This window comes from Callorhinus ursinus, unplaced genomic scaffold (assembly GCF_003265705.2).
Source record: "Callorhinus ursinus isolate GAN/ISIS: 27379988/994484 unplaced genomic scaffold, GSC_fseal_2.0 scaffold52, whole genome shotgun sequence".
NCBI lineage: Eukaryota > Metazoa > Chordata > Mammalia > Carnivora > Otariidae > Callorhinus > Callorhinus ursinus.
In genome coordinates, this window is record NW_027397114.1 from 5715907 (window position 1) to 5741808 (window position 25902).

The window sequence follows — 25902 nt, forward strand, 5'->3', positions numbered from 1 at the left end:
TCGAATCACAGCAGTGCTTTAAATTTATGAATGAGAAGTAAGTGAAGGGTACATTTTCAAATTCCATTCAGAATTTTCTATCAGACAGTCTTTGCTCCAAGCTTATTTGAAAACATTTTTACCTTTACACCTTGTTGTGAGCTTCAGGAAAACAGAATAAGAAATTGTTCATGGAAGGATCTAAACATCTAGAATTTACCCAAGAGGCTGAAACAGCTTCTTCTGAGCATTTCCAGTCTCCTGGGGACACGTGTAATTAGACCAAAAACAAAACAAAACACGTCGGCCAGGCCTGGGAGACACAATTTCAATCTCCTGGGTAAGTACAGCCATTAGGCAGGTTTTTCAGAAGCATAATTAAGAAAAAAACTTTGTCCCCCAAGGGACAAGAATGGCTACTTTTGTCTAATTATGCAGTAGGGATCAGAACTATTCACGGTAAAAGTCCTTTTAAAAGAATGTATCGAGAAAGGATAAGAGGAATGTTCTGTGCAGCACTGTATAAAGACTGAACATTTTCTCAACCTTTTCCAGCCTTTTAAAACAAAAACGGCAACCTAATTTCTTGCTTGTCTAGTGTCATTCCTGTTTTCCATGGAAACTGTTTTCCAGTTACTCAAATGTAAAAAATTAAAGCTGCACCAAAACCAATAAAACTCTTTTTTTGCTGCAGGAGATCATAGTGCCAACAGATATGCCTCCTCACCCAGAATTCATAAAAATGAAATTGTCTTGGTTTGATTGCTGTGATTCAGCCTGAAGGAGTTATTTTGTCATTGAGTTCTGAGGTCCTCAAGATGGGACCGATAACGGATTAAAGCAGACCGTTCTCCTATGAACTGATTAATGATGTTTTATTTTGTGCCACCTTTTATACCTTCCTCCTCCTCACTCCTGAAGTTCCTTAGTAAGTTCATAATCTCATATTTGAGAGTACGTAGTACAGTGGCTTCAAAACAAATCAACTAGATCAGATGTGCCCAGTGTTAACCTAGACCTTCATTTCCAGAACATTTGTACCCTTTACTTGGAAAATAGGAAGTTTTTAGACCAAAACCGGATCCAGGGTCTCTGCTGCTTTGTTCCTACCCTGAGAATCTTAACCTTAACCCCAGTAAAGAGGACTCCATTTATCCCTTTCTCTTTAAAAGGAGGCTTTTGTTTGACCCTCATTCAGGACCAGTTAGTGGCAGAGATGCTGGTGAAAGTCACCACGGGGCTCCTTTTCTTGCAGCCCAATGGGCCAGTTGGGATACCTGCCGGGCTGGTGACATTGCTTAAGTGGAAAGGACTGTGCTTCACCCTAGTTTGGCTCTGACTGAAAGGATAGCAGAAATGTGAAAAGTAATGTCCTGTTGGCTTGAAGCAGGGTAATGCCTCATCATTGTAAGGGAGGGTAGGTGGTGGTGGTCCAAGAAACACTTGAGTCCCTCTTGGGGCGGGTGACCTGGAGGGTGTGGGTGTATTCCCTAATGGCCATTTTTCTAGTAGGTGGACTTTAGAACTTGAATGGCAGCCACGCACATTATTTTCACGGCCTTCTTTTCAGCCTCGGCGCGTGCTTGTGCTTTATCTATCATTGCAGTAGTTCAGTAGACTTGTCACGCTCTGTGCAGTTTTGCTCGGGAATCCAGTTCCACGCGGTCCCGCTGAGGAGCAGAGCTTCGGCGGTGGCAGCCCGGAGGCGCTCCCGCCCTGACCACAGCAGTGCTTGTGTCTTACAGTACGCCCTGGAGCGCTTGAAGGTCATGTGTGAGGACGCCCTCTGCAGTAACCTCTCCGTGGAGAACGCTGCAGAGATCCTCATCCTGGCTGACCTCCACAGCGCTGATCAGTTGAAGACTCAGGCGGTGGATTTCATCAACTAGTGAGTCGGCATCTTCAAAGCTGTTGTTTCAGGAGAGTTGGGCTTGCTAGAGAAAGGAGAGAGACTTTGAATTAGCAAGTAAAGCAGGCAAATGGCTTCGTTAGCCCCTTGTAGTAGTAAGTAGAAGTTTTTCATCTTTCTCTTCAGCTTGACAGGATGGAAGATGGTTTTTTTCTCTCTTGTGGGGCTAATCCGATTGGTGGGCAAGGTGCTTTCCTTCCTCGTGGTGATGGGAAACAATGAAATGATAAACGGCTGGCCTGGAAAGGTGGTGCACCCCGAATGGTAGCACCTTTGCTTCCCACTCTTGGGCTTAGACGTGTAGATCTTTGGGAGAACAGAGGTGTGTTTTGTATGAGTTAGTAAAACGTATCGAAGAGCTGATTGTGGAATGGGGAAAAGAGAAGGGATGGCCAGTAGTCGAGGTGGTTAAATATTGTTTCAAAAAGGAAATGTTCATTCCTGTAGATCTGTCCCTTCATCCTAAATGACAGATGACCTACTACTTTCTGCAGTAATTCTCAGTGGGTCATGTTCTACTCCCTTGCCTGTTGGAGAACAAAAGTTGGGAAAAACCCAAAGGGGAGAAGCAGGCCTTAAAAAGCCTTCACAGCAGCAGTTCTGGGCTGAAGCAGGTCTAAAAGGTTGCTGAGTAGATGGGTAAACATTATTCAATACAGAAAATGCCCCCAAACAGGAATCAACTTCCTCAATGTAAGGTTGTTCGTTAGGTTGTTTCAAAGGAGTTTACCAGTTGCGGCAAAGGCCAGGTGGGAAGAGACCCCTAAGTGTTTCTTCTAGTGACTGCTCACTCCGTGCTGGACACTTGCTTGGTGCTCTTTAGATGTTAACCATTCAGCGGAGTGTGGTTATGATCCCCTCCTTTTTGATCAGATAGGCCCCAGGCTATGATCTGCTCTGTGGTCAGGGACCAGAATAATGGCAAAGCCAGATGGAAGCTCAGAGCTGCCCGACCAAGAGAACTCTGGCTCTTTCTCTGTATTGGCATCACCAGTGAGTATAAAGAGCACTGACAGTGTAAAGAAGGGCCTGAGGAACATTGCACCTTTTGTATTTGAGAGTATAGGGCTCAAAGTCCAGGTTTTCAGAGCTGCAGCAGCCCCAGCCTGGTCGCCTGTCTGCACGGTGTCTGACAGGCTCAGTGTCTATTTAGGGTTCTGCCTGAGTGTTTCTCCCAGTGGCACCCTTCCCAGCGAACTCTGGGAGGTCAGACTGCCCCGGGGGCTGTTGACCCCATTCCTCTCACGTGCCTTTGGTAATCCCTCTCTCTCTGCATTTCTCCTAGTCATGCTTCGGATGTCTTGGAGACCTCCGGGTGGAAGTCAATGGTGGTGTCACATCCCCACTTGGTGGCTGAGGCCTACCGCTCTCTGGCTTCAGCACAGTGCCCTTTTCTGGGACCCCCACGCAAGCGCCTGAAGCAGTCCTAAGATCCTGCCTGTCGTAAGACTCCGTTTGTTTTCCTGAAGCCGCGGCCACCGTCGCTGCCACTGACCACCAGGTAGACAGCGCGATCTGTGGAGCTTTTACTCTCTTGTGGGGGCAGGAGACTGCATCGTGGCCCCCAGACTTTCAAAACAGCACTAAATAAACTTGGGGGAAATGGGGGGAGGGAAGGGCCCGGGACCTGGGGCTGCTCAACCTAATGAAAAACCCTGTTGCTGCGTCACTGTGTTCCCTTTGGCCTGGCCGAGTTTGATACTGTGGGGATTCAGTTTAGGCGCCGGCCCTGAGGACATCCCAGACATCCCAGCGGTGGTACTTCGGAGAAACCTATCTGCATCTGACTGAGCAGAACAAATCGTCAGGTGCCTGGAGCAAAAAGGAAAAAGGAAGAAAAAAAAAAAAAAGGACATTTAGTTTTAAGAGAAGGGAAAAGAAAAGGAAAGAAGAAAGGATTTTTGCAGAATTTCTCAAAAATCAGTTTGTGGATTCCAGTAGTATTTATGTTGAGAGAAATTTTAGTCCATCCAGCTGTGCTAAAACTTGGATATTTGTGACAACTCCTCACCACCATACAAGTATCAGAAGAGCTCTCTTGTTGTTAGCACTTATTGTTTGCAAGAACAGAATACATCCTTTTATCCTTTTATGAAAAATGACAAGTGAAGGCGAGAGGGGAAGGAGGTTATTTGAGCTGGAAGATGCGTGTTCTGATGTGGTGGCTTTTGCAAAAAATCTTTATTGGTGTTGAAAACTGGAAAAAAAAATTCATCCAGAATTCATACTGTCTTGACAAGAACTGTGGTTCTCTGTTTTTAGATATTGTGGAAAATGTTTTTTGGCATTTTTCTCTGATTTTATTTCTCCTCCCTCCCCCCCTTTTCTAAAAAAATAAAACGCAAAACAAAAACAACAAAAAGAAGAGAAAAGAAAAGGAAATTTTGTTATTAATGCTGTGTGACAAAAATCCCAGCCCAGATTGCTCAGCTGTTTGTACCTGACTTGCCACCTGCATAGGAGCCAGTCCTGTTCCTTCCAATTCACCCCTTTCCTATAGGGGAGAACTTCCAAATATTAATTTTTTTCTTTTTGAAAATATAAATAATTACTATTTTGTACTGTGTGGTATCTCTGGTCTTTTGTTTCACTCACCTGGCTGGTGTTTTGGGTCTGAGTTCTTCAAGGGATTGCAAAGGCCTAGTTTGATCCTTCAGTTTACAGCGATTATCTGAGAAATGGCTGTCTGTGGGGATTTATTGCATCTCCCTCTTCCTGGGCTGCCTCTCTGAGCTCCCAGCATCTACTAGGGTCTTGTCCTCCTTGAGTATCTCGCAGGCCACATTCTAATGAGGGATCGATCAGGCTCCTGCCTCTCCCCAGGCAAGTAATGGGAGTGGGCTTTTCTACACCCTACATGTGCTAACACCTGACTCCCAATGCCCCTTCTCCTGGCTTAACTATAAAAAGATCAAGGGGACATGAATGTGGAGATTAAATAAAGGGAAATCATTATCTCTGACTGGTTCTGTCACTGACTTGATGTGTTTCCAGAAAAGTTCATGTCTGAATTCCCAGTGGGCTCACAAGGACACTCCGGGGCCCCTCCGCCTTTGTCGCAGCAGTGTTGGACAGGCCAGGACAGTGGGACACACTGGAAAGTGCAGTGGCTATGTGGTCAAGGTGTGTACCGTTTGACCTTAGGTGGAGACTCAACGTGCTCCACCTTCCATTTCCCTTCAGTGACTTTGGCCTTTGCAGATTTTCCAGTTTTCATTCATCTTGCCGGTCCTGGACTGGACCGGCCGTGGTCTAGCATCATACAACCACACACAGGATGTGCCTATTAGAAAGCACTCCACTGTACTTCTGTTTCCTCCCGCGGGTCACGTCCGTGAGGAAGTATCCTGTGCTGCCTCGTCCCCACTCTCCAGGTCAGCGCACTGGTCCAGGGCTCCAGCACGCACAGAGTCTCCTCTGCCCGTGTGGCCTCTCGGGCCACTGCATTCACTCGTTCGCTCAGCTCTTCTCAGTTTTCACCGAACCTTCACATAACAGTATTTCATTTAAACTTCCCAACAACCAGGTGACAGCACCTTCCCATTCTATAGCGAAGAGAAGTGGAAACCCAGAGAAGTCCAGTGCCATGCATCAGATCCCACAACTGTCGAGTGACAGTTCTTCTGATACAATCCCCTGAAAAGATTATGCAAGGAACAGGAGGAAGTTCCATTTCTGAAAAGTTTCGGTACCAGATCGGAGGTAAAGCTTCCTTCCTATGGGAATAGCAAGAGCAAAGCTCTCTAGAGAGATCTGTCTGCTGTCCTGTTCTGAGGGGCTGGGAGGACCAGCCTGGCTTCAGATTTTCTTTCCTCCTCATTCATAGAGAGCTGTGGGTTGGGGGCCGGTGGGTTCAGGGAGCATATCCTCAGGAGGGACCAGTCCTAGTGCCAAGCTTTGTCAGGAGGAAGGTCTCTTTGGGGATTTTCCAATATTTTTGGAATCTCCAATGTGGGCTTTACTGTGGGTACAAAGCTGTTAAGATTTCAGGTACAGGTGAAACTGCTCGATGCTTCTCCTGTCATTATTACGTTATTTCTGGACATGTTTGTTTTGGTTTAAGTGATACAGTTGAAGCCATCTGGTTATGACAACATCAGAGCCCCAGCATACTGTTCATAAACCTCCCACCGCCACCACCCCCTCCCTCAGCTCCCCCACATCTGAAATTTAATTCAAGTTAACTCCACAATCTGGGGCATGTGCTGTCACTGCAGAGATGTCCGTGCCAGTGGAACAGTTGGAGATTTCAATTCCATCCACAAGGATATAGCTTATTTATCTAAACAATATTTCAGGCAAGTAGTTTCACAGAACCTTTGGAGTTGCAGTTTGAGGTCCAAATAGAGTATCTGGCATCGTTCCCCACTCCCCCTCCTCTGGGTTGTCAGCGCCCCTATATCTGGGCCATCTGTGGAAAATTTTCCCATTCCCTGTGTGGAGATGAAACCTCTCTGTGTTGCTATTAGGCATCTCAAACACCTTAATGGGATTTAACAATTCAGGTAAGAGAGGCCTCTCTCTTCCTTATCACTGGCTAGTCTGCTGGGCTTGCGGGTCTTTAGAAGAGAGTCTTGTGGGTTTTTTTGTTGTTGTTTTTTTTTTTTGTTGTTGTTGTTTTAATTCTAGCCGAGGACGTCAAGAATCCTTTCTTAGGCCAAAAGATCTCTGGCTTCCCCATTCTGCGCATCCATTTATAAATCTGGTTTAAACCTATTGTGGGTTCTCCGTATTGTGTGAGCCTGTGCAGATGAAAGGAAACAGCTTGTATGTTTATGAGCAGAACAGAAAACAGAGGGGGAGTTGAGCTTCACTTTAAAACTGACTGTTGCTTTGTTCTGGCTGCTCAACTCCTAGAGAACAGCAGCAGCTAAATCCCCCAACATAACTGTATTGGATCCTTTGGTTCATCTTCGTCAAAGAAGATGAACCAAACTCTTGGCTGGAGCCCAACCTTATTTTCCACAACCAATTATCTTTTTAATCAGCCTGGGCCCCGTGTGTTTCCTTTGTCTCATGACTTTTCACTGAACTCTGCCCTACATCATTTAGATTCATTTCTAATGGCTTGCTGACTAATCTAACATTCAGGTGAGGATCATTGGACTGCTCTTTATGTATGTGTATGCACAGGGTGGATGTGTTTTCCCCCTTTTAATTTCAGAGGTGACCGCACCACGTTGGGGCCTTTGACCCAACAGGTGGACACCTCACGGAGGCAGTGAGCAAGAAAGCAAATGTAGGACGATCAGTATCTGGGATAATGAGCTGGGAGAACCAGAAGCTATGACCTCGAGATGAGAGCAGAAACTTGAATGTTGTTGACTGATGGGATCTTTATGCCGCTAAGCCATTAGCAAGATGATCGCTCCCCCTTTGTAAATCCCATAATGGTGGAGTGAAAAGTGGCATCTTGGAATACTGTTTGGTTCTGATTCCTGCAGCTCTAGGAAAAAAAAGAATTTTAGACTTGAGGGAATGCAACACAAGCAACAGAAATGATTAAGGAGTTGAAGGGAATCAACTCTAGGGGGAAAACATTATGAAGATAAGATATGTGAAACTCAAGTACAGGAATGTAGCATCAGGACCCGCGGTTTACAGAGCTCACAGGAGTTCTGAACACTTGCCAGCTTGTCTTGCACAGTTCCCATTCATCCCAGTCATATAGCTTGGGAAGGTGATAATGTAACTTGCTCAAGGTCACTCAACCTGGCTCTGAGCTAAGAAGCAACAGACGGCAAAGGAGTAGCTTTGGGGCTTAGGCCCAAGGCCCAAAGAGAAAATGAAAATCCAAGAGTTTGCCTGGCAGTGAAGTGGACACACGCCTACTCATAAGTCTCAGCTGAAATGGGGAGAGTTGTAACTTTCTCAAGACCCTTAAAGGTGAGCCTTTGACAAGCCAAAGGGAAAGAAGCTCCCCCCCCGCAAACCCACACATGGTTCACCTTCTTTTGATGTCTGAGCAAACCAGACATCCAGCCCAGTGAGATGACATGTTCAAGGTCACAGGGATTAAACTCAGGCCAACGATTCAGCAAACAATGGCCGAGCACCCAGAAGGTACCAGATATAGTGCTGGGCTAGGATTGGGGTGGAGGGTGGGATTTCTGCTCTACCAATTCAGTCTAATGGGGGAGGCAGGGGAGTGGCCCTCAGAAACAAAGCAGAGAGGTCATAACATTGAGAACTGAAGAGAACAGAATTTTTGCAGTAAGGAGGTCAGTGGTTACCTGAGAGCAGTTTCTGTCAAATGGTGGAGGCAGGAGGCAGAAGCCAAGACTGATGAGAAGGTAAGCAAATACAGAATGAGTAGAAGCTACGCTTTCCAGAAGTTTGGCAGGGAGAGAGAAAAGGAATCTCTCCCGCCCACTCTTAAGGACTTACGCCTCAATTTAGTCAACACGTTTATTTTTGTCTAGAAGTCATCATGTACAGGTTCTTCCATAAAATTACACTTCAGTAACTGATCTTTGTAATAAAATGTATGTAGAATAGTTACAGCTTTAAGTTGAAGAAGAAAACAATCACCTTCAGCCCTTAACACAATTTTGAGAATGATTTCCTAAATTTAGACAGACATGTTTCTGTACTTCTTCAGCCTATCCATCTTCCAAGTAAAAGTTTGCTTCACATTTACCAGAGACCTTTAAAATGTTTTAAGGAGCCAGTGGTTTGGCTCAGCAGTGAGCTACCAAAAGGTATAACATTTAGTACCCCAAAATGTACGCCGTGATTTGGTAGCTTTGCCAATTTCCATGGTGTCAATACTCCCACCAGGGCCCAGTTCAGACTTCAAAGGTGACATCACAGGAGCGCAGAATTGGAAAGCGCGCGGCTCACTGCTGCCTAGTGTTTCCACCACGCAGATACAGCAGACAGAACCTCAAGAGCGTAGGCAATAGTAGAATGGGAAAGAATTCAGAAGAGATGAATTTGGAGCATTTATTACCTTTGCTGTTAATTGCATGTTAACATAATTTAAATTTTAATTGGCTACTTAACAACCAGCTCTCAAAATTCCTAAAAATGTTGTCCGCAGTTCACCTAGACAGCCAGGGTGAACCAGCTCTAGCACGCACCGTGGTGTGGGGTTTCAAATCTGTCCTCCCAGCATCTGTGCACCTCATTATTTCCTGTTATCCCACAGCACTTACAAATGCCTTAAAATCCTTAGTTTAATGGTAAAAGGAAGTACACTTGACCCTTGAACAACAAGGGAGTTAGAGGCAACCCTCACTCCCACTGTGCAGTCAAAAATTTGCATGTAACTTTTGACTCCCCCAAAACTTAATGATTAATAACCTACTGTTGACTAGGAGCCTTACCAATAACAGTTGATGAACATATTTGGTATGTGTATTACATGCTGTATTCAAGCTCGAGAAAATAATATTATTAGGAAAATCATAAGGAAGAGAAAATGCATTTACAGTACTGCACCGTATCAAAAAAGATCTGCACGTGAGTGGACCTATGCAGTTCAAACCCATTTAAAGAAATCTATAGATAGAATGACATTGATAACGTGAACCAATAGTGCTATTACACATTTTAATCTCTCTGGGTAAATAAACATTTTATTTCTATCTCTTATCAGTACTAGAAGTATTTTATTGAACCACTAATGAAAAATAGGCATATCCCCTGACAACATGATCCAGTGTAATCTCCAGTCATTCCAGGGATGTGACCACTGAGTATCCTTGCTGCCCCCATGACCTCTGGACAAAAGCGAAGGAGCACAAGCATCTGGGAGCGGTCAGCATACCACTGGGTGATCCCCAGGGCCTTCCACTCCAACCTAAGTCTAAGAACCTTGCCTTGGTGTGGCCTTGTAAGAATGTATTCTCTTCTGTTTTCCCTGCTAATTATTCATTTACACGTTCAATATCTGATGTGCCAGGGGCTGGGCTAGCTTTTAGGGGTTAACAGGGAGTTCCACCAACTGCTCCCTGCCCTCCATGGAGCTTAGAGTCTGATGAGGAGAGAGCATCCTTAATGATCTCACGAATACGTGATGTCAAACCATGCTGAGTGCTCTGAAAGAAATGCATGGGGCACTGCGAGAGCCTGTGAGTAGGGAATTCATCTGGGGAATCCAGAAGGCTTCCCTAAGAAAGCAGCTTTTTGAAGTGAGAGCTGAAGGGTAAAGGGCTGTGAGCCTGGGAAGGTGGGGAGGGCACATTCTGCCCAGAAGAAACGGCATGCGTGAAGTCCCGAGCGTCGGGAGGGAGCTCGGGAGCTTGGTGCGCTCCAGGAACCCGGGAGGCTGGGTGGCTGGCCTGCGGACAAGCGTGGCAGCGAGTTAGACGTCGGAGCTGGGAGCACCTCCCTAGGTCACGTGTAGGATTTAGGTACTTAATTGAGAACAGTGGGAAATCACTGAAGAGGTTTAGGCAGAAGAGGGTGACAAGATTTCATTTTAGTAAGATCTCTGGCTAGAGTTTAGAAAAGTTAATGTTGACAGTGGCGACGGTGGAAGGCCAGAGATAACAGAACTTGCACTGGGGAGGTGGTAGAGCTGAAAAGTAGATCCATTTGAGAGAGATTTAGGGGGCAGATTTGGCAGAACTTGATGATGGGTTGGATAGAGTAGGGACAAAGAAGCCACCAGGATGGAGTCCCCCCAAAAAGGGACGGATAGGAAGATAAACAAGCTGGAGGGAAATGAGATCACTGATTTCATCTGACTTGCTGTTCATGAGTTGTCGTGAGAAATCCAAGTGGAGGCGTCACGTGGGCTGTTGCATGTACGAGCCTAGCATTCAGAGGGAAAATGGGGACTGGAGAGAAGGTTCAGGAGATACTGGTCTATAGGTGGAACTGAAGCCCTGGGTGTGTTGGATCCAAGGAAGGGTACAGAGTGAGGAGAGAAGGGGGCCTGGGACTAAACCTTCAGGAACCCTTAGCTCTGAAGGCCGGTAGAGGAAGATAAGTCACGAAGGAGAAGTGGCCGGAGATAGGAAGAAAATCAAAGTCAAGAGGACCAATACGAAAGAGTTAAAAGTGTCAGATGCTGTCAAATAAGAACAAGGATTTAAAAATGCCCATTGGATCTAGCAATATGGAAGTCATTGGTGACCTTAGCCAGGGTCATTCAGGGAAGGGACCAGGGGCGGGGCGGGGGGTGAGGGATGAGCAGGGAGGACAGGCTCTGGCTTCAGGTATGGTTGTGAAGGGAAGAAGCTCGGGCAGTGCCTGGAGGAGGGAAATAAGGAGAGAGGGAGGTGGGCTTTCCCGGAGGACAAAACCTATTTGTTTAAAGCTGATGGGAAGGTTCCAGTAGAGAGGGGATGGTCCGTGCCCTGAGGTTCTGAGCATACAGGGGGCTGGGGGGCTGAAGAAGGAAGAGGAGGGACACCCTCTCTGGGTGTGAGGAGAGTCCTGCAGACACAGGCGCCTTTGTGTGAGGGTGGGAAGTTGAGCAAGGTTGCACCCGGGGACTTGTATGTTTTCCGGTGTTACGTAGGGAATAAGGCCAATGGCTGAGAATTGCTGGGAGCGGGGTGGGGTGGAGGAGTGGTCTGAACTGAGTGCAGCACGGAGGGTCCAGCCCCGGCCGGTGTTTGGCGGCACAGCATCTGGAGTCCAGGAGCCTGGCTCTGCACTCCCGCCACCACTCGTGATCCTGGCCAAAGTACTTGCCTGCATAAGCCTTAATTTTCTCCTCTGTAAAATGGGCATCCTGCATAGAGTTCTCTTGGGAAATTAATGAGAAAACATATGTCAAGTCCTTAATTCAGTGACTGCCATTGAACAAGAAAGATAAACTGCGGCTAACGTTAATGTGATCACCACATGATTCGCGATGGTTCCAGCCTACCCCATATATAGACTTCGGAGTCCATTCCCTTTTAGGATTTCTTGGAATGGAATATAAATCTTTGGTGAGACACTGAAATGGGCACCGTTGGGAGCATGGGGGGGATTCTCTGAAGCAGAACTCCCTGTGGGGAGAGGCCCTGCGTCGAGAGCCTGGTGTCCTGTGAGCTCCGAGTTCTTAGGCTGTGGGCGTGTGTGGAGGAGGGGGAGTCCGCAGAGGTCCCCGGAAGGAGTCCGCCTGCGCCAAATCGTTCAGTCACCGGGATAGCGTGTGTCTGGTCACCCCTGTCACCACTGTCACCATCTCGGAAAGCCAGCAGCACTTGGCATTAGGCATTCCAGAGAGGAGGGTGGGAGGCGGGGCAGAAGCCCTTGGGCTTGCAGATGTGAGAAGAGTAACTCTGGGACCCAGGAGCCCTGTTTCTCGGGCTCCTGCTGGCTTCTGGGGGGGCGGCCGGGGAAGGATGGATGAAGCATAGCCGCTAAACTAAGCCCATCTCCACACCAGTTTCCTTCTTGGGCTTCTCTTCCTTTTTTCTTCCTTCTCTACTCCCTGTGCTTCCCTCCTCCTGGAGCATGGAAGCTTCCATTTCTTTCTCCCCTGTTTTCCTAGACATTTCTCCCCCCCCCCCCACATCTCCAGTCCGGCTCACTGGAGTGACATCTTGAGCCTGATCCTGCCGCATTAAAAAAATAAAAAAGCCTGCCTACACCGAGCCCTCCAGTGCTGATCTCTGCTGAGCTGAGGCAGATGGCAGAGCCTGAGTAAGCAGCCCCTCCTATCCGAGGCCTGGTGCTGCCAAGACTGGTAAATGGGGCATTTGTATACCCTTCCGTGCTCCTGTATCCCGCGCCTAGCCCCTGTCTCCCCAAACCAGCACCGTTCTTGTCTTGTGTAGATGCTGCCCGGCAGGGGTTAGCTCCCTCTTGACCTGTGTCTCTCCCCTTCTTGCCCCTATCCCCGTGAAAGGGCCCCACGATAGCCATGAAGTTCAGAGGTCGTCTGTGAGTCCAGATCGACTGGCTAGGTTGTGTGTGTACCCCACGCCCTTGGCCCTCCTCAAAGTGTGGAAGAAATGGGTCACACAAGGCCCAGTCCTCAGGGGGACTCATCCTCAGGGGTACAGTCCGAGATGGGCATGCTTCCTACGCCCAGTTCTCAGGGGGTACCGACAAGGGACCACGGGCCCTCCAGGCTGAGAAGCTGATCCGTAGGGTGGAGGTGACAGATGGAGGTGACGGGTGGAGGTGACAAAGATAGGCAAGGTAGGGGGTAGGGCGAGGTAAAGCAGGAGGGGCCCTGGGCAGGCTGCCTCCGTACGCTTGGCTGCCTGCTCTGTAATTCCGTGCTTCTAAATAAAGACCCTGTGGCCACCTGCATCCTCTGAGCCTTGTGTTAGGTTTACAAGGAGAGGTCTCGGGCCCGGCGTACACAGATGAACCTCCTTAGTGCATCACAGGGCTTCTGGAGTGCAGACATGCGCTTCTGGGCCCAAAGAGCTGTGGCAATGCCACCAAGGGCCCCGTCTCTTAGGCAGAACCAAGGAAAACAAAAGTAGCTTCCTTTGTATGCATCATCCTTTGTAGACATGACAGACTTCTGACCTCCCCTGTGGGGTTTTCTCCTGCACATTCTTCCTGCAGCGAGAAATGAGTGTGCCCATGGCCATTCTTTTCCCTCATTCCCTCCCTCCCAGGCTGGGCCAAGATCGGGAGGGCCATACTGTGGGACTCTTCAGAGTAGCTCCCCTGATCGCTGCCCCGGTGCCAAACACAGTTCCAATTGCCACACACATTCCAGTTCACCACAGCCCTCCGATAGGTAAAGATTATCCCCACTTTACAGATGGGGAAATCGAGACACAGGGATGTTCAGTAACTTGCCCCAGGTCTACAGTTAGGAGGTGGCAGCCTGGCTTCAGGATCCATGCTCGCAACCACTGCCCTACATAGCCTACCCCAAAAAAGAAAGAGAAACAGCTTTCTCCGCATTCCTGTGAGGCTCTGGGATGCCCCTGGGCCCCGGCAGGTGGGTCGGAGGGCCGGGTGGTGCTAGATGCCAGTAGGCCTCTGCCTGACATGGGGCTGCCACTCAGAGTCGGTTTGTTCCTTACTGTAACCATGTGAGCAGGTGGGGAAAAGAACCGCCATCCAAGGCCCAGAGAAGCCCGGTAAGACCAGGCCAAGATCACATGGCAACTAAGATTGTATACACAACTCTCTCCAAACACATCATAGTTGGGGCATGGCCTTGCTTTGACCCCAAGGTGGGGGAGCCCTGGCTCCCTGGGACTGAGCAGGCCATTCTTCCCCCGGTGGGGCTACCCTGTAAGCCCCAAAGGGGATCTGAGGCGAGGAAGCCTGGCTTAATGGAAAAAGCAGGTACTGGGTTAGGATCCAGAGGGCCCTGGCTTTTCCCACGACTCTCAGTGATTCAGGTCGAGACCCCACCCCTCACTGTGCTCCAGGAGCTAACCTGGGTCTCTGAAGACCCTTCTAGAGAAGACAACATACAATACCCGGGACAAGTGGGTGGAGGGGTGGGGCTCTCTCCTAGCCAGGAGGTCGGGCATGGCAAGTGGGGACAGCGGCTTGCCCTCCTGTCATCACTTCCCCACCCCAGCTGTGGTCATGTCTGGGCATGGAGGGTTCGGTGTGCAGGACACTGGGGTGCGGGTAGTTCATTAGCTAGGCCTTGGAGGAAGGGCCTCTGCCTCTGGGGATCCTGCAGGCCAGCTACCTAGTGGCACCTAGCCCCTGCCCTCACGGAGTCTCCGTTTGGTTCCGAGGGAGCAACAGCTCCCGTGTCCAGTCCCTCATTAGTCTAGGGGGGATAGCCACATGTCCTATTATTACGGTCCCTAAGTTGGCAGGGACACAGCACTGCAGGCTCAACCAGAGTCAGAGATAGGAGCAGGATCTTCAGAGAGAGCTGTGGGGGGTCAGGGGACAGCAGAGGACACAGGATGGAGCGCAGGGTGAGGCTGAGCACAAGAAGAGGGGAAAGTGGTGGGAAGGGCAGGAGCAGAAAGGCCTAGGTCTCGGGAAGTGTGTCCAGCAGAGCAAAGTACGGAGTCTCCCCAGCTCAGCTTTGGAAGGAGAACATTTGGGGTGTGGAGTGGCAGGGCCTAATGACTCCTAATCTTTCCCCTTGCGTTTCTCCTTCCCCTTGGGGTTTCTTGCTCCAGTTCCAACCACTGACGTCATGCTGACCCCAGTAGAACGTTTCCTGGAAGGCTGTGGCTCAGGTATGAACTGAAACCTCTTCTGGATCTCCTGGCACCATGGAGACCTGCTGGAACTTTCGGAGGCTTTATTAAACAGTATTTGTTGAATGAATGAGCACTAAGGGAGAATAGATGGGTATTAGTGTATGATGTCCACAAGGCTTAAGAATAGCCTGGCTCACAGAATCTGCCCCTGCCAAGGCTTGGTGGGCTCTGGCCTGGGCCCCTTCCGTCTGCCTTCCTAGGGAGGAGCCAGTTGAGGCCCAGTGCCATGGGGGTCCTTACTGGTACCCAAGAAACAACGTGGCCATCTGCAGCCCACCTCAGCCTCTCACTTTCGTCCCCCTCCCCACGCGGATGACACCTGGAGGGAAGACCCTGTTCTCGGGGGGCATGGCTTTGGCGGATGCGGAGGTACCCCTGTTTCTGAATAGGCTGGGCTAAGTGGGGAGGGATCAGAAGCATCCCTGTTCTTACCTAGTGTCCTGGGCAGGGCCAGGGTCTCAGGCAGCCCAGACCTGAGCTTCTGCAGCCTGTGGTGGTCCCAGTGCAAAGCACCGCCCCAACCTGACAGCATCAGTTTCTAGAGCCTGCTGCTCTGCTCCCCGGAGCCTGCTTGGCCTGGCTCCCCAGCTTGGCTGCAGCCCAAGCCAGAGGCAGGGGCTGCACTGGCTGTTCTGTGCAGTTTGTGTCCACCGGGTGGGAGAACCATCCCGAAAGCCTGGGTTCGCGGGGTGATGGGAGGGCAGCCACCCTTCTGTCCTGCCCTCTCCCCTCCCATCACAGGGCCCCTCCTGCACCGGACTTCCAAAGCTGTGTTGTTGCAGGTAATTAAAGGGTTTTAATTAAATTAGGATCCCATCTGGCTGGGATCAGCCAGGCCCTTAACGAGGATTGTGTGTCACCAACATCAGAATGCGGATGGGGACTCAGATGTGCGGGGGTTGAACTTGGGGACTGGAGGCCTTTCAGACGGGGGCTCCCGGCCATGCTGCAGCAGCTCATGGCACCCCGAAAACGAAGGCTCTGTGCCCCGATGCCAGGGAGCCAGGGGAGAGCTTTCCCAAGTTCGTTCTCTCCCGCCAGCCTACAGAACCTGACTGATGTGCGGCAGGATACGGGAGCTTTCTCTCATTTCCCCAGATGAGAAAACAGGTCCACAGAAGGGGAACGCTCAAACACATCCACTGGGTCAGGTGGTGATAGATTCAACTAAGAAACGGAGACCCGAAGCACAGTGGCTTCCATAAGGCAGACATTTGATTTTTCTCTCACAGAAAAGGCTGAGGGGGGAGGCAGCCGAGCGCTAGCATGGTGCTTCTGGTCCACACCACTTCCTATTTCACGAGGCGTTCAGGAACCAAGCCTTCCCCCAACTCATTGCTCTGCCACTTGCAGGATGTGACTCTTAGGCCCGTGGTCTCTGATGGCAGCAAGAACTGTCCTTCAACTGTCTTATCAACTGTCTTTCCAGAAGTTGCCAAATAGCCCTTTGGCTTACATGTCGCTGGCCAGATCTCAGTCACGGGACCACATCTAGGGGCAAGAGAGGCAGAGAGATGTAGTATTTATCTCAGGCAGCCATATGCCTGGCTAAACACTGAGGAGTCCATTCCTACGGAAAAGGGGGAAATGGCTAGTACGGGACAATTAGCGGCCTCTGCCTCCTGTGTTATGGGGCAGGACCAGGCCCAGAAGCCTGGGGTCCTCGCTCCAGCCCCAGGGGCCCTTCCGCCCAGCTGCACCAGGATGTAGACATAAACCCACGTCCCAAAACAAAGGAGGAAGAGGTAACATTTGTGGACGAAGTCACTTAATTTCCGCCCCTCCTCCCTCCCAGTGTTCCAATGTAGGTAGATTCCTAGGTTTTCACCTAAGGAGGTCTGGCAGATGATGTCCTTTGCCCAAAGCCACCCAGCTAATGGGGATGCAGATGTCAGTTCCTGCAAGCACATGTTGTCAGTTCGGAGGCAGCCTCTGTGGTTCGGGAGGTGGCCCCGACATGGTGCACTGGGGAGCTTTGAAGTAGGCATCCGTCGCTTGGATTTTGAGCTTGGCAGGCCGACAGGAAACGGGTCCGGCGGAACCAGAGCCCAGCCCCCGACCACTGAGTGCCGGGTCTCCTCCGGCGTTCGCGCCTTGCGGATGACGGCAGCTGCCGCTCCTGGAATTTGGCATAACTGGCAGGTGCCACCCCCCCAATCTCGCCTCCTCCTCGTGGGGCCTCTCCTCGCCTGTCGCCCCAGCCCCCGGTTCTCCTTGCCGGACCACGGGACTCAGTCTCTGGAAGTAACATTTCTCTCCCCGAATCCCCGCCATGGCATTGGATCACTTCCCAACCCGGAGCAACTGGTTCACTGTGTCTCCCACAAGCCCCTACACCTACCCAACTTGATAATCCAGGTCTCTGGTCACCCCCCGACCCTCAGCTGCCTCCATCCTCCATACACCCCCTTCCCCCACTTCCCTACCCACCCACCACCTTGTGCAGCTCTGAGCAATGGGCCTTGCCTCAGGAGACTGCCACATGCAAGGTCACCGGCACCCCTGCCAAGGATGGGGAAGGGGGTGACTCAGTTCCCGCTTGCTCATCCCAGGGAGGAAAACTGAGGGGGAAGGAGGAGAGAGGAGGGACCAAGCACCTACTGCTTTTGCCTCAAGCTTCATTCAGAGGAAGACTCGGCTTTGCTGCCAGTTGCCCTGACACGGATTCCCTCTTGTTAGCTTCACAGACTGCGGGGAAGATTCACCCTGTCAGAGACGGGGACACTGAGGCCTAGACAATACCTGTGCCCAAGGCCCAAGGGCAGAGGCAGCCTCCAGGTGCTCTGAGAGCAAGCTTTCCCACCTGTGTCCATATTGCCGTTCTTGCCCTCGGGAGACTCCAGTCTGATGAGGGAGGTACAGATGCTGGCCTCACGGGGTTACAGACCCTGGATCCTGAGTCTCAGAGGGTGATATGGGCTGTGGCCTCAAAGCTTGCTCTACTCGGATGAAGGAGACAAGGAATCTGCCCTGGGGCAGCTCCCCAGCTGGGGTGAGCAGATTGGGGAGCTGGACCATGGGACCAAAAGCTTTGTCACTGAAGAGTAGGGGTGGGGGTAGGACCTAGAGCTTCTTCCTGGGAGAGGAGACAGGTTCATTCCAGAGGAATCTGCTCCCCTGTGTTGGAATGGCAAGATCAGACGATCAGAGAGCACTTGCGAGTGCCTGGGTGTCCATCTCCCCTGGGAAGATGTCACAGACATCGCTCACCAAGGGGAGCAGAGGTTGGTGCCTTCGTAACGAGAGGCAGTTGGATGGACCCCTTACCTTTGTGAGGTCCAAGGGGGCATAGGATAGGAAATATCGGCGGGTGGCAAGAATATCAGGGCCCAGAGGTCTATTCCAAAAGAATTACAACTCAGGAGAAAATCTATTGGCAAGATCCTAGCTGAGAGGAGTGACCAGGTTAGTGGGGAAGGCAGAAAAGGAGGGATGAGGCAGCCGAGTGGGCGCGAGGGAGAGATGAAGTTATTAAAATGGACCCCCCCCCCCCGCCGCCGCTCAGGCGGAATGTGTGCCAGGCGGGCCAGCCCTCCAGCTGTCCCCGGCATCTGGCTCTCCACAAAAGAGGAGCCAGAGGGAGTGGGGCAGTGTCCCCCAAGCCTGCTGCTAGCTCAGCCAGGCCAGGTGAGGAGGCCTCAGGACCACTGGCCTGCTTCTCTTCCTCCAGCACCCACACGGCTGTGGGGGGTGGTGGGGCCTGGGGGGCATCCGCAGGCGAGAGAGTACACCAGATTCCAGCACACCCCCCCCCCCCAGGGCAGAGCCTGAGCTCCTGGGCCTGTCTGAATTCTGAGCACCTGTCCCCATGGCCGAGGTGGGGGCGTGTCTCAAATCTCCGCTTGGGAGAGGTGGCCCCAGGAGGCATGGTGCAAGGGAACGCTGCAACAGGAGTGTGAGCTTGAGTCATGTGCCCTTTCTGGGTCACTTCATACAGCAAGGAGGCTGCTAAGGCCTCGTCCAGCTCTGCTCTGTACAAGGGGAGCACTGGGCCATGCTGAGTGCCGGCGGGCAGGGGAGACAGGCTGGGGGCGGCAGGACCCCCTTCCCCTCATGCTAGGACTCTCCTCACTGTGCATGGCCAACAGGGACCCAGGGACCCTGAGTGCTGCCCTCCCAAGTGAGCAGACCTAGGATGACCTGAGAGGGCACTGTGATCTTGGTGCTTGGGACTCAATGTTCTGCTCACTGAGCCCCAACGGGCCCAGCTGACTCCCAGGCGAGGCGCCACGGGCAGACACCCATCCCAAGGCCCTCATCTCGGCTGGGGGCAGGGCAATGGCTGCTTTCAAGCCTCCTTCTCTCCCCACTTCCCCCCAGCCTGGCCTGTTCCTGCACCAGCACGTCATCAGACCGAAACCCCAATACCCCGATTCTCTGAAAGGACCCTTCCAAGAGATTTGCCCAGGAGAAGGAGCTGGAAGTCACAGGTGGGAGAGAGCCTCAGAGGTGTCTGTCCATGTCGGGGAACCAGGGCCAGAGAGGAACGGAGAGGTCATGTGAATGGTCCTCAGAGTGTGGTCCCTGGGGCCAGGAGCATCGGTGTCTCTCTGGGCAAATCCTTACACCCCACCCGAGACCTACCGAATTAGGCACTCCGGAGCCCAGAAATGCATGTGTTAACCAACACTCTCCGTGGCTCAGAGGCCCACTCACATGGGAGAAGCCCGGGGTTGGGCAAGCTCCTCATTTTACAAAGACGCGGAAAGAGACCAGGGAGGAAAATGGACTTATCCAGGGCCACGGAGCAAAATACTGACAGAATGAGAGCGAGGGCCCCCCACCCCAGGCCCAGCCAGACGGCCGCCTAGGGAGGCAAGGAGGAACACAAGGGCCCATCCCACCTTCTAGGTTGTCTTCCCCAAGATGCTCTGCGGCTGCCACCCCCACCCCCCTTGGAGCATCAGGCAGTGCCTGTCTAGCCTTCCCAATGGCTCCAGAAAGGGGGCCAGAGAGGGAAGCCCTGAGCCCTCAGGGAGCTCTGGTCTCCAGGACATGTCCTGCTGCCATCTGGGCGGGGCTGGCTGGACGCTGGGGCACCCAGGGCCCTTTCCCTCCCCGGACAATTCAGAATCCAAGGCCTTGGGAAAGCTTTATTCCTGGCTCCAGAACAAGACTCTGCACACAGAAGTTGACAATCAGGTGATTCCACACCCCGCCCGCCCCTCCCCCACCCACAGACAGACACCATGGAACGGGTCCAGCATGCCCTGGACAGTCTGGCGTCCCCCGGCCCCATGGCCAAGGCCAAGACGGGAGGTGCTGGCTCTGTCCAGGGGAGCCCCAGGCCGACAGGCAAGGCTCGCTGGCTGGACGAGGACACTCCCAGAGGAGCCGGCAGGAGGTGGGGTGGCGGAGGGACACAGCGCAAGGGCGGGCTTCCATCTGTGGCTTTGGTGTGGGGAGAACCACAATCACCCTCTGTCTCAGCTTAAGGATGGGTGTCCCGTCCGCACAAGGGTGGACGGGAGTGACGGGGTACGCAGCCATGGCGGGAGAGGGAATTCTGGAAAGGGATGGCCTGGCTGGGAACAGAGGGTCTATTTGTCAAGACATCAAAAAGACTTCAAGGGTCACCACTTCAGCCTCAAGCCAAGCTCAGTCCACAGTCCAGGACAAGGTCCCCTCGGTGGGGCCCGAGAGCTCCTCCTGCCCCCCGCCCCTCCCCCCTCCCAGAGCTGGCTACCAGGCAGCCCCATCTCTGCCGTCCTTTGTCGCCTACTTGGAGTCCACACTGAGGAAATGCCCCTCTCCTTGCTGCTGCTCTTCCTCAGGATGGCAAGGAGGGAGTCCAGGCTTTGGGATCCTCTTCATCCCTTTATTGGGGCCACGCTGGTCTGCCTTCCCCAGAAGCCTCCGGGACCCAGCATCTCCCTGCTGCTCAGTGCGGAAGCCCTGCGGGGCTGCCCAGAGAACCCACTGCTCCTCAGATGCTCCCGTGTCCCAGTCGCTCCACAACCTCAGGCTGGGCCAGTCCTCGGGACCCCTTCCCTGCCACCACTGGAGACTTGGCCCTGGCCGCGCTTGGCATCTCCTCCTCTCCACCCCCCTCCCTGCCTGAGGTCCCTTCCTTTCCCTGCCCAGTATCCAGCCAGATGGCCTCCTCTGTGGGCCGGCCTGGCCTCTGTGGCCTGCCCAGGGTCACCCGGAGGGGTAGTAGGGAGTATCGCTGTGGTAGTTGTAATCCGGGCACACCTTCTGGACCAGCCTATAGTCTGTGCTATAGAAGGCGATGTAGACGCAGACGACTTTGAAGGGCTGGGAGCAGCTCCAGGTGGCTGAGCTCTGAGCGTGGTCTCGGGAGCAGGTCTTGGCCGGGTCGTGGGTGCAGAGCGAGGTCCGGCGGCCCCGTTCCACCTTCTCCCACTCCATTCGGCAGTTGAAGATTTTGGAGGCCTTGGCTTCGATGAAGATCTGCTGCTCCTGGTGGAACTCTACAGCTTTACTGGGGGGTACGAGGCTGATGGAGATGTTGCCCTGGCCGGTGGCGTTGTGTCGGAAGTGGACGCTGAAGGTCCCGTTGCCGTGGTCCACGATCTTCCCGGTGACGAGCAGGTTCAGGGCCACTGTCTTGATGTTGGAGTAAAAGTCACCCCAGCCGAAGATTTTCTTCACCTTGGCCGAAGGCGGGGGGCTGTGGTTCGGGCGGTTGGGGGGCTGCCCAAGGACCCCCCATGCCTCCCCAGGTGGAGCCAGCAGCCCTAGGAGAGTGGAGTTGGCCATGGGGCGGGACTTGGGTGAGATGTGGCCCCGCTTCCGAGGTATCCGGGGCCGGGACTGGCTCTCATGGTCATCGTGCTCAGGGTCCTCTGAGCCGGGAGGGCCATCCTCCTGGCCATAGATGACCTGTGGGGGGAGTTGGGAGCAGAGTGAGAGCCCTGTCCCCGGAGGACCCAGGAGTTCTGGTCCCTGTTCCCCACCAACAGCCTGTCCCTTCCACTGACCTGAGGCTGAGGGACCCCCGCTAGGCTTTGGGTGTACACTCTGCCTTGTGTCATGGTCCCAGCTCACCTTCTGACATTCAGGTCACCCCCCCCTACCCCTCACCCCCGTCCTGCCTTTGGCCACTACTCAAAGTCTGGAAGGATGATCAAGAATTCTCTGGGGCGCCTGGGTGGCTCAGTTGGTTAACCGACTGCCTTCGGCCCAGGTCATGATCCTGGAGTCCTGGGATCGAGTCCCACATCGGGCTCCCTGCTCAGCAGGGAGTCTGCTTCTCCCTCTGACCCTATTCCCTCTTGTGCTATCTCTCATTCTCTCTCTCTCAAATAAATAAATAAAAAATCTTTAAAAAAAAAAAAAGAATTCTCTCCAGTGGACCAGTGAGACATTGTCCCTGCCCCTAGGGAGTCTCCAGTCTGATTGGGGAGGCCCAGCTCCCGATCTTGGGAGAGTCCTCATCAGATGTCAGAAGCGTAGCCTTGTGCTGATGGAGCCCCCCATCTTATAGGAGAGGCTATAAGGTCACAATTTCACAGAGGAAATTCCCCGCCTCTGAGAAGTTCACAAGGTGATAATGGGGAGGCATAGTCACTGCCCTCAAGGAACCCCGAGTCGAATAGGAAAGTTCCATCCCTATGCTGGGAGAGCCCCCGGGGTTGATGGGAGAGGTGCAGCCCCTGCTTTTTGGCACTTCCTCGTCTGTCGGATGAGACACCACCACCCTTAACCCTAGGATATTTTGTCCTCTGAGGCTAAGAGAACCAACAGACAATGGAATAAGAAAGCAGAGCTCAGTGACGTTTTCTGTCATGTACAAATGCAGTTAAGGTTTGGGCAGGAGGACTAGGAGGAGCCCTGCACTGAATTCCACACCCAGGATGGCCAAGATATGGAAGGTCAGAAACTCTGGGGGTCACCGATGATGATGTGCCCGGACACTATTGCTCCACGAGGCGGGAATTCTTATGCCCATTCTACAGATGAGGCCACCAGGATTCAAAGGCAACATCCCTACAAGGCTGAGTCACATAGGGTCCGCCCTCCCATTCCACCGCTCACTCCTGGCCTCAGGGACCAGATAGGTCCGTTTATGGAGGTTCTTACCCAAGCCCATCCCCACTCAGAATCTTATGCCAAACTGCCAAGGCTTGGCCGGCCTCTGCTGGATCGGCTCCAGCAACAGGCAACACCTGGGCAGGCCTCCTGGAGGAACTGTGGGGAGGGCCGGCAGGACAGCGTGACCCAGCTCAGACAGCGGCCGGCTCAGGAGGGCAGCAGGGAGTAGCCGAGGTTTCCTGAGGGCAGCCGCCTGGTGTGTGCTTACTCAGCTTCTAAAGAGAGTACTGGCCCTATGTGTCTGTGTCACTGGCACTAGGGGCACCAGCTCACAGCTAGGCAGCTTCGGGTTTGCTGGTGACCCCTGGGGTGAGGATGGGGGGATGCCTGAGGGCTGGGATCTGGAGGGCTCCAAAGGGGCCCTGGGGTCTCCATGTCTCTCCGTCCCGCCCCCCCCGCCCCCTCCCCCCGCGTTCTGGCCCCAGCCCATACCCTCAGAGGTGTGCCAGATGGCCCTCCCTGCTAGGCCCCAGGGGTAGGGTAGAGGGACAGCCAGGAGGGCCCGGGGCTGCAGCCCCGTGTTTACTTGGCCCTGAGGGTCGCCGCTGAATGGCTGGAGGGTGGGGAGAAGGGCCGCAGGTGCGGACAGGAGAAGGGAAGGGTGCTTCCACACTGTGGCAAAGGGGAGGTGGCACGAGGGGGGGTTGTTTTGAGGAAACAGGCAGGTCCAGATGTGGGGCCGAGGCTTCTCTACGGCAGGACTGGGGGCGGGGGGCCGGGGTGGGACTCCCGGGTGTCCCGGGCGGCAGGGACGCGGCGAGCGAGCGCACGGGGAGCGGGCTCTGGGGCGCTCCGCTCAGCTGCCGCGGGCGCCCGGGGCGGGAGCCGCCTGCCCAGGTCCTGTGGGGCTCGGGCTGCGCGCGGCCGGGAGAGGAGAGGAAAACAACAGGCGGGGAGGGAGGGAGCGGGAGGGAAGGCGCGAGCGGGGCCCGCGGGGGGCCGCCCCCCCCTGCCTGAACAGGCTCCGCGCGCCGGGGGACCCAGGTCCCGGGCCCTCGGGGTCCCCGAGGTCAGAGAAGAGCCCAGGGCCCCAGACCTGGCAGGTGGTCAGCTCCGCCACCCACCCCCACTCCCCTTCTGCGCGTCCCGGGGCGCCGGGACCGGGTCGAGTAACCCTTGGCGCCCCGCGGCTGGCCTTTTCCCTCGTGCTGGTCGCACCTCCCGCCGCCGGCGGCCGAGTGGGTGGGCCAGGCGAGCACCCTCTCCCCGCCCCTATTAACCCTTGCGGTCCAGTCTCGGTCCTCGGACCCGCCCTCTCCCCCGGCCTCCGGGCTTCCCCTCCATCCCGGGGATGTCGGGGGGGGGGGGGGGGGGGGAAAGAAGGGAGAAAGTTTCCGGGCTCTCCGCCGTCCTCCGGGCCCCCGCCCCTCCGCGCAGCTCCCCGCGGGCCACTCACCAGATAGAGGCTGCCCTGCACTAGGAACACGAAGCAGCAGCGAGTCAGTTGCATCTTCCTCCTTTGCTCTCGGGCCCCTTGCTCTCCTCTTTTCCTGCCGGGCTCCCAGGCCCCTGCCTCGCCCCTGCTCCTTCAGGCGCGCCGTCCCATGCTCCAGTCCCCGGCGGCTCGCGGCCCTCCCCTCTGCTGGCCGCCCGGGACCGACCCCGCCCCCTCCGGTCCAGCTGTGCAGCCGCCGCCCCCCTCCCCCGGCCCAGCTGTGCGCGGCGCGGCCCCCTCTCGAGGTCCCAGATGTGCGCCCCGAGCGCCTCGAAGGACCCCAGCCGCGCGGTGCCTCTGCCGCTCCAGATCTGCGCTCGGCGCCCCCCTCGGTCCAGCGGCGCCGCTCTCGCCCAGATGTGCTGGGGACCTGAGCGCGCGCCCGTCCCTGGCGCTAATTCCCCAGGCCAGACGGCCCCTCCCGCCCCGTCGCGGCGCGCCCCCTGGCGGACGCCCCTGGCCAAGCCGGGCCCTGCCGCCCGCTCCCCGCTCAGCGCCCCGCCAGACTGGAGCGCTCCTGGCGCCCAGGCGGCTCCCGCTTCCTCGTCCCTCCCACCGGCGGCGGCGGCGGCAGCGGCAGCAGGTACGGTGAGCCCAGCCGGTACCTCCGGAGTTAACTCCTCCCCTGCCGGCCCGCAGCCCGGGGACCTAGGACGAGGGGGGCAGGACGCGGGGGCGGAGGAACTCTCGGCGAGGAGGGGAGAGGGTGGTGGCCCTGGGATAGGGACCCTACCCTTTGCATCCCTCTGGCAAGACTCCTGTTCCTCCGCAGCGGGCATTGGGAATCAGCTGCCCTACCCCGAGCCCCAGGAGACCTGGACTTGGGAAAGGTTATTTTTTCCAAACCCATTCCTACAGCCAAAAAAGAACGTCAATAACGAGGAGCCTGTCCCCACAGCTGAAAGTCACTTTCTTTCCGCAAGACTTGCTTCTGTGAGGAGGGAAGTTCTTCTAGGTGTCTAGCCTCTACTCCCTTGTTATAATGTCAGTTTCTTTCCTCTTCTACTTTCCTCAGAGGGGCTGGGATAACCCCCACCCTGTCCAATCACTGTGACAGGAAACCTTTGGCCAGAGCCCTGGGTTGAAAAGGTCACTAGGGGCCGGGCTGAATTCTGGGGCTGGGGTTAGAGGTAAGCCTCCTGAGAAGCTGAGGACTGAGGTGGGCAAGGTCTCCCTGTGTCTGCCGTGTCTGCCTTCTTCACTACTTCCCCTCCCTGCGACTCAGGGAGTGACCAGGCTGGGACATTGTGCTCCTATCCCCACAGGGTCCTTCCTTATCTCTGACCTCTGCATACCTCCAGGGCAGGGAGGAAGAGCAGGCCCCTGATCTGAGACCCCCAGTGGTGGGTCCCATCCTCCATCATCCCACTCGTATCCATGTTTCCTTGCTGGCATTCCAGGACCCCTCTAGTCCTTAGGAAAAG

General features: G+C 54.1%; 2 protein-coding genes across 6 annotated transcripts in view; one reads left to right on the forward strand and one right to left on the reverse strand.

The window, feature by feature from the left end:
* The window catches only part of SPOP (speckle type BTB/POZ protein), a 66956-nt gene extending 62507 nt beyond the window's left edge, over positions 1-4449 (forward strand). For all 5 annotated transcript variants that reach the window (XM_025859227.2, XM_073883767.1, XM_025859224.2 and 2 more), the window contains 2 exons: positions 1725-1867; positions 3174-4449. In XM_025859227.2, coding sequence (XP_025715012.1) covers positions 1725-1867; positions 3174-3318 — 288 coding nt within the window. In that variant the 3' untranslated portion in view covers positions 3319-4449. The remainder of the gene's footprint in view (positions 1-1724; positions 1868-3173) is intronic.
* Positions 4450-20071: 15622 nt separating this feature from the next.
* NXPH3 (neurexophilin 3) lies at positions 20072-24994 on the reverse strand. The gene is made up of 2 exons (XM_025859469.2): positions 24440-24994; positions 20072-21831 (listed from the first exon to the last, which is right to left on the reverse strand). Exons 1-2 carry the CDS (start codon positions 24491-24493, stop codon positions 21127-21129), a joined length of 759 nt encoding a protein of 252 aa, XP_025715254.1. The 5' UTR covers positions 24494-24994; the 3' UTR covers positions 20072-21126.
* Positions 24995-25902: the final 908 nt, after the last annotated feature.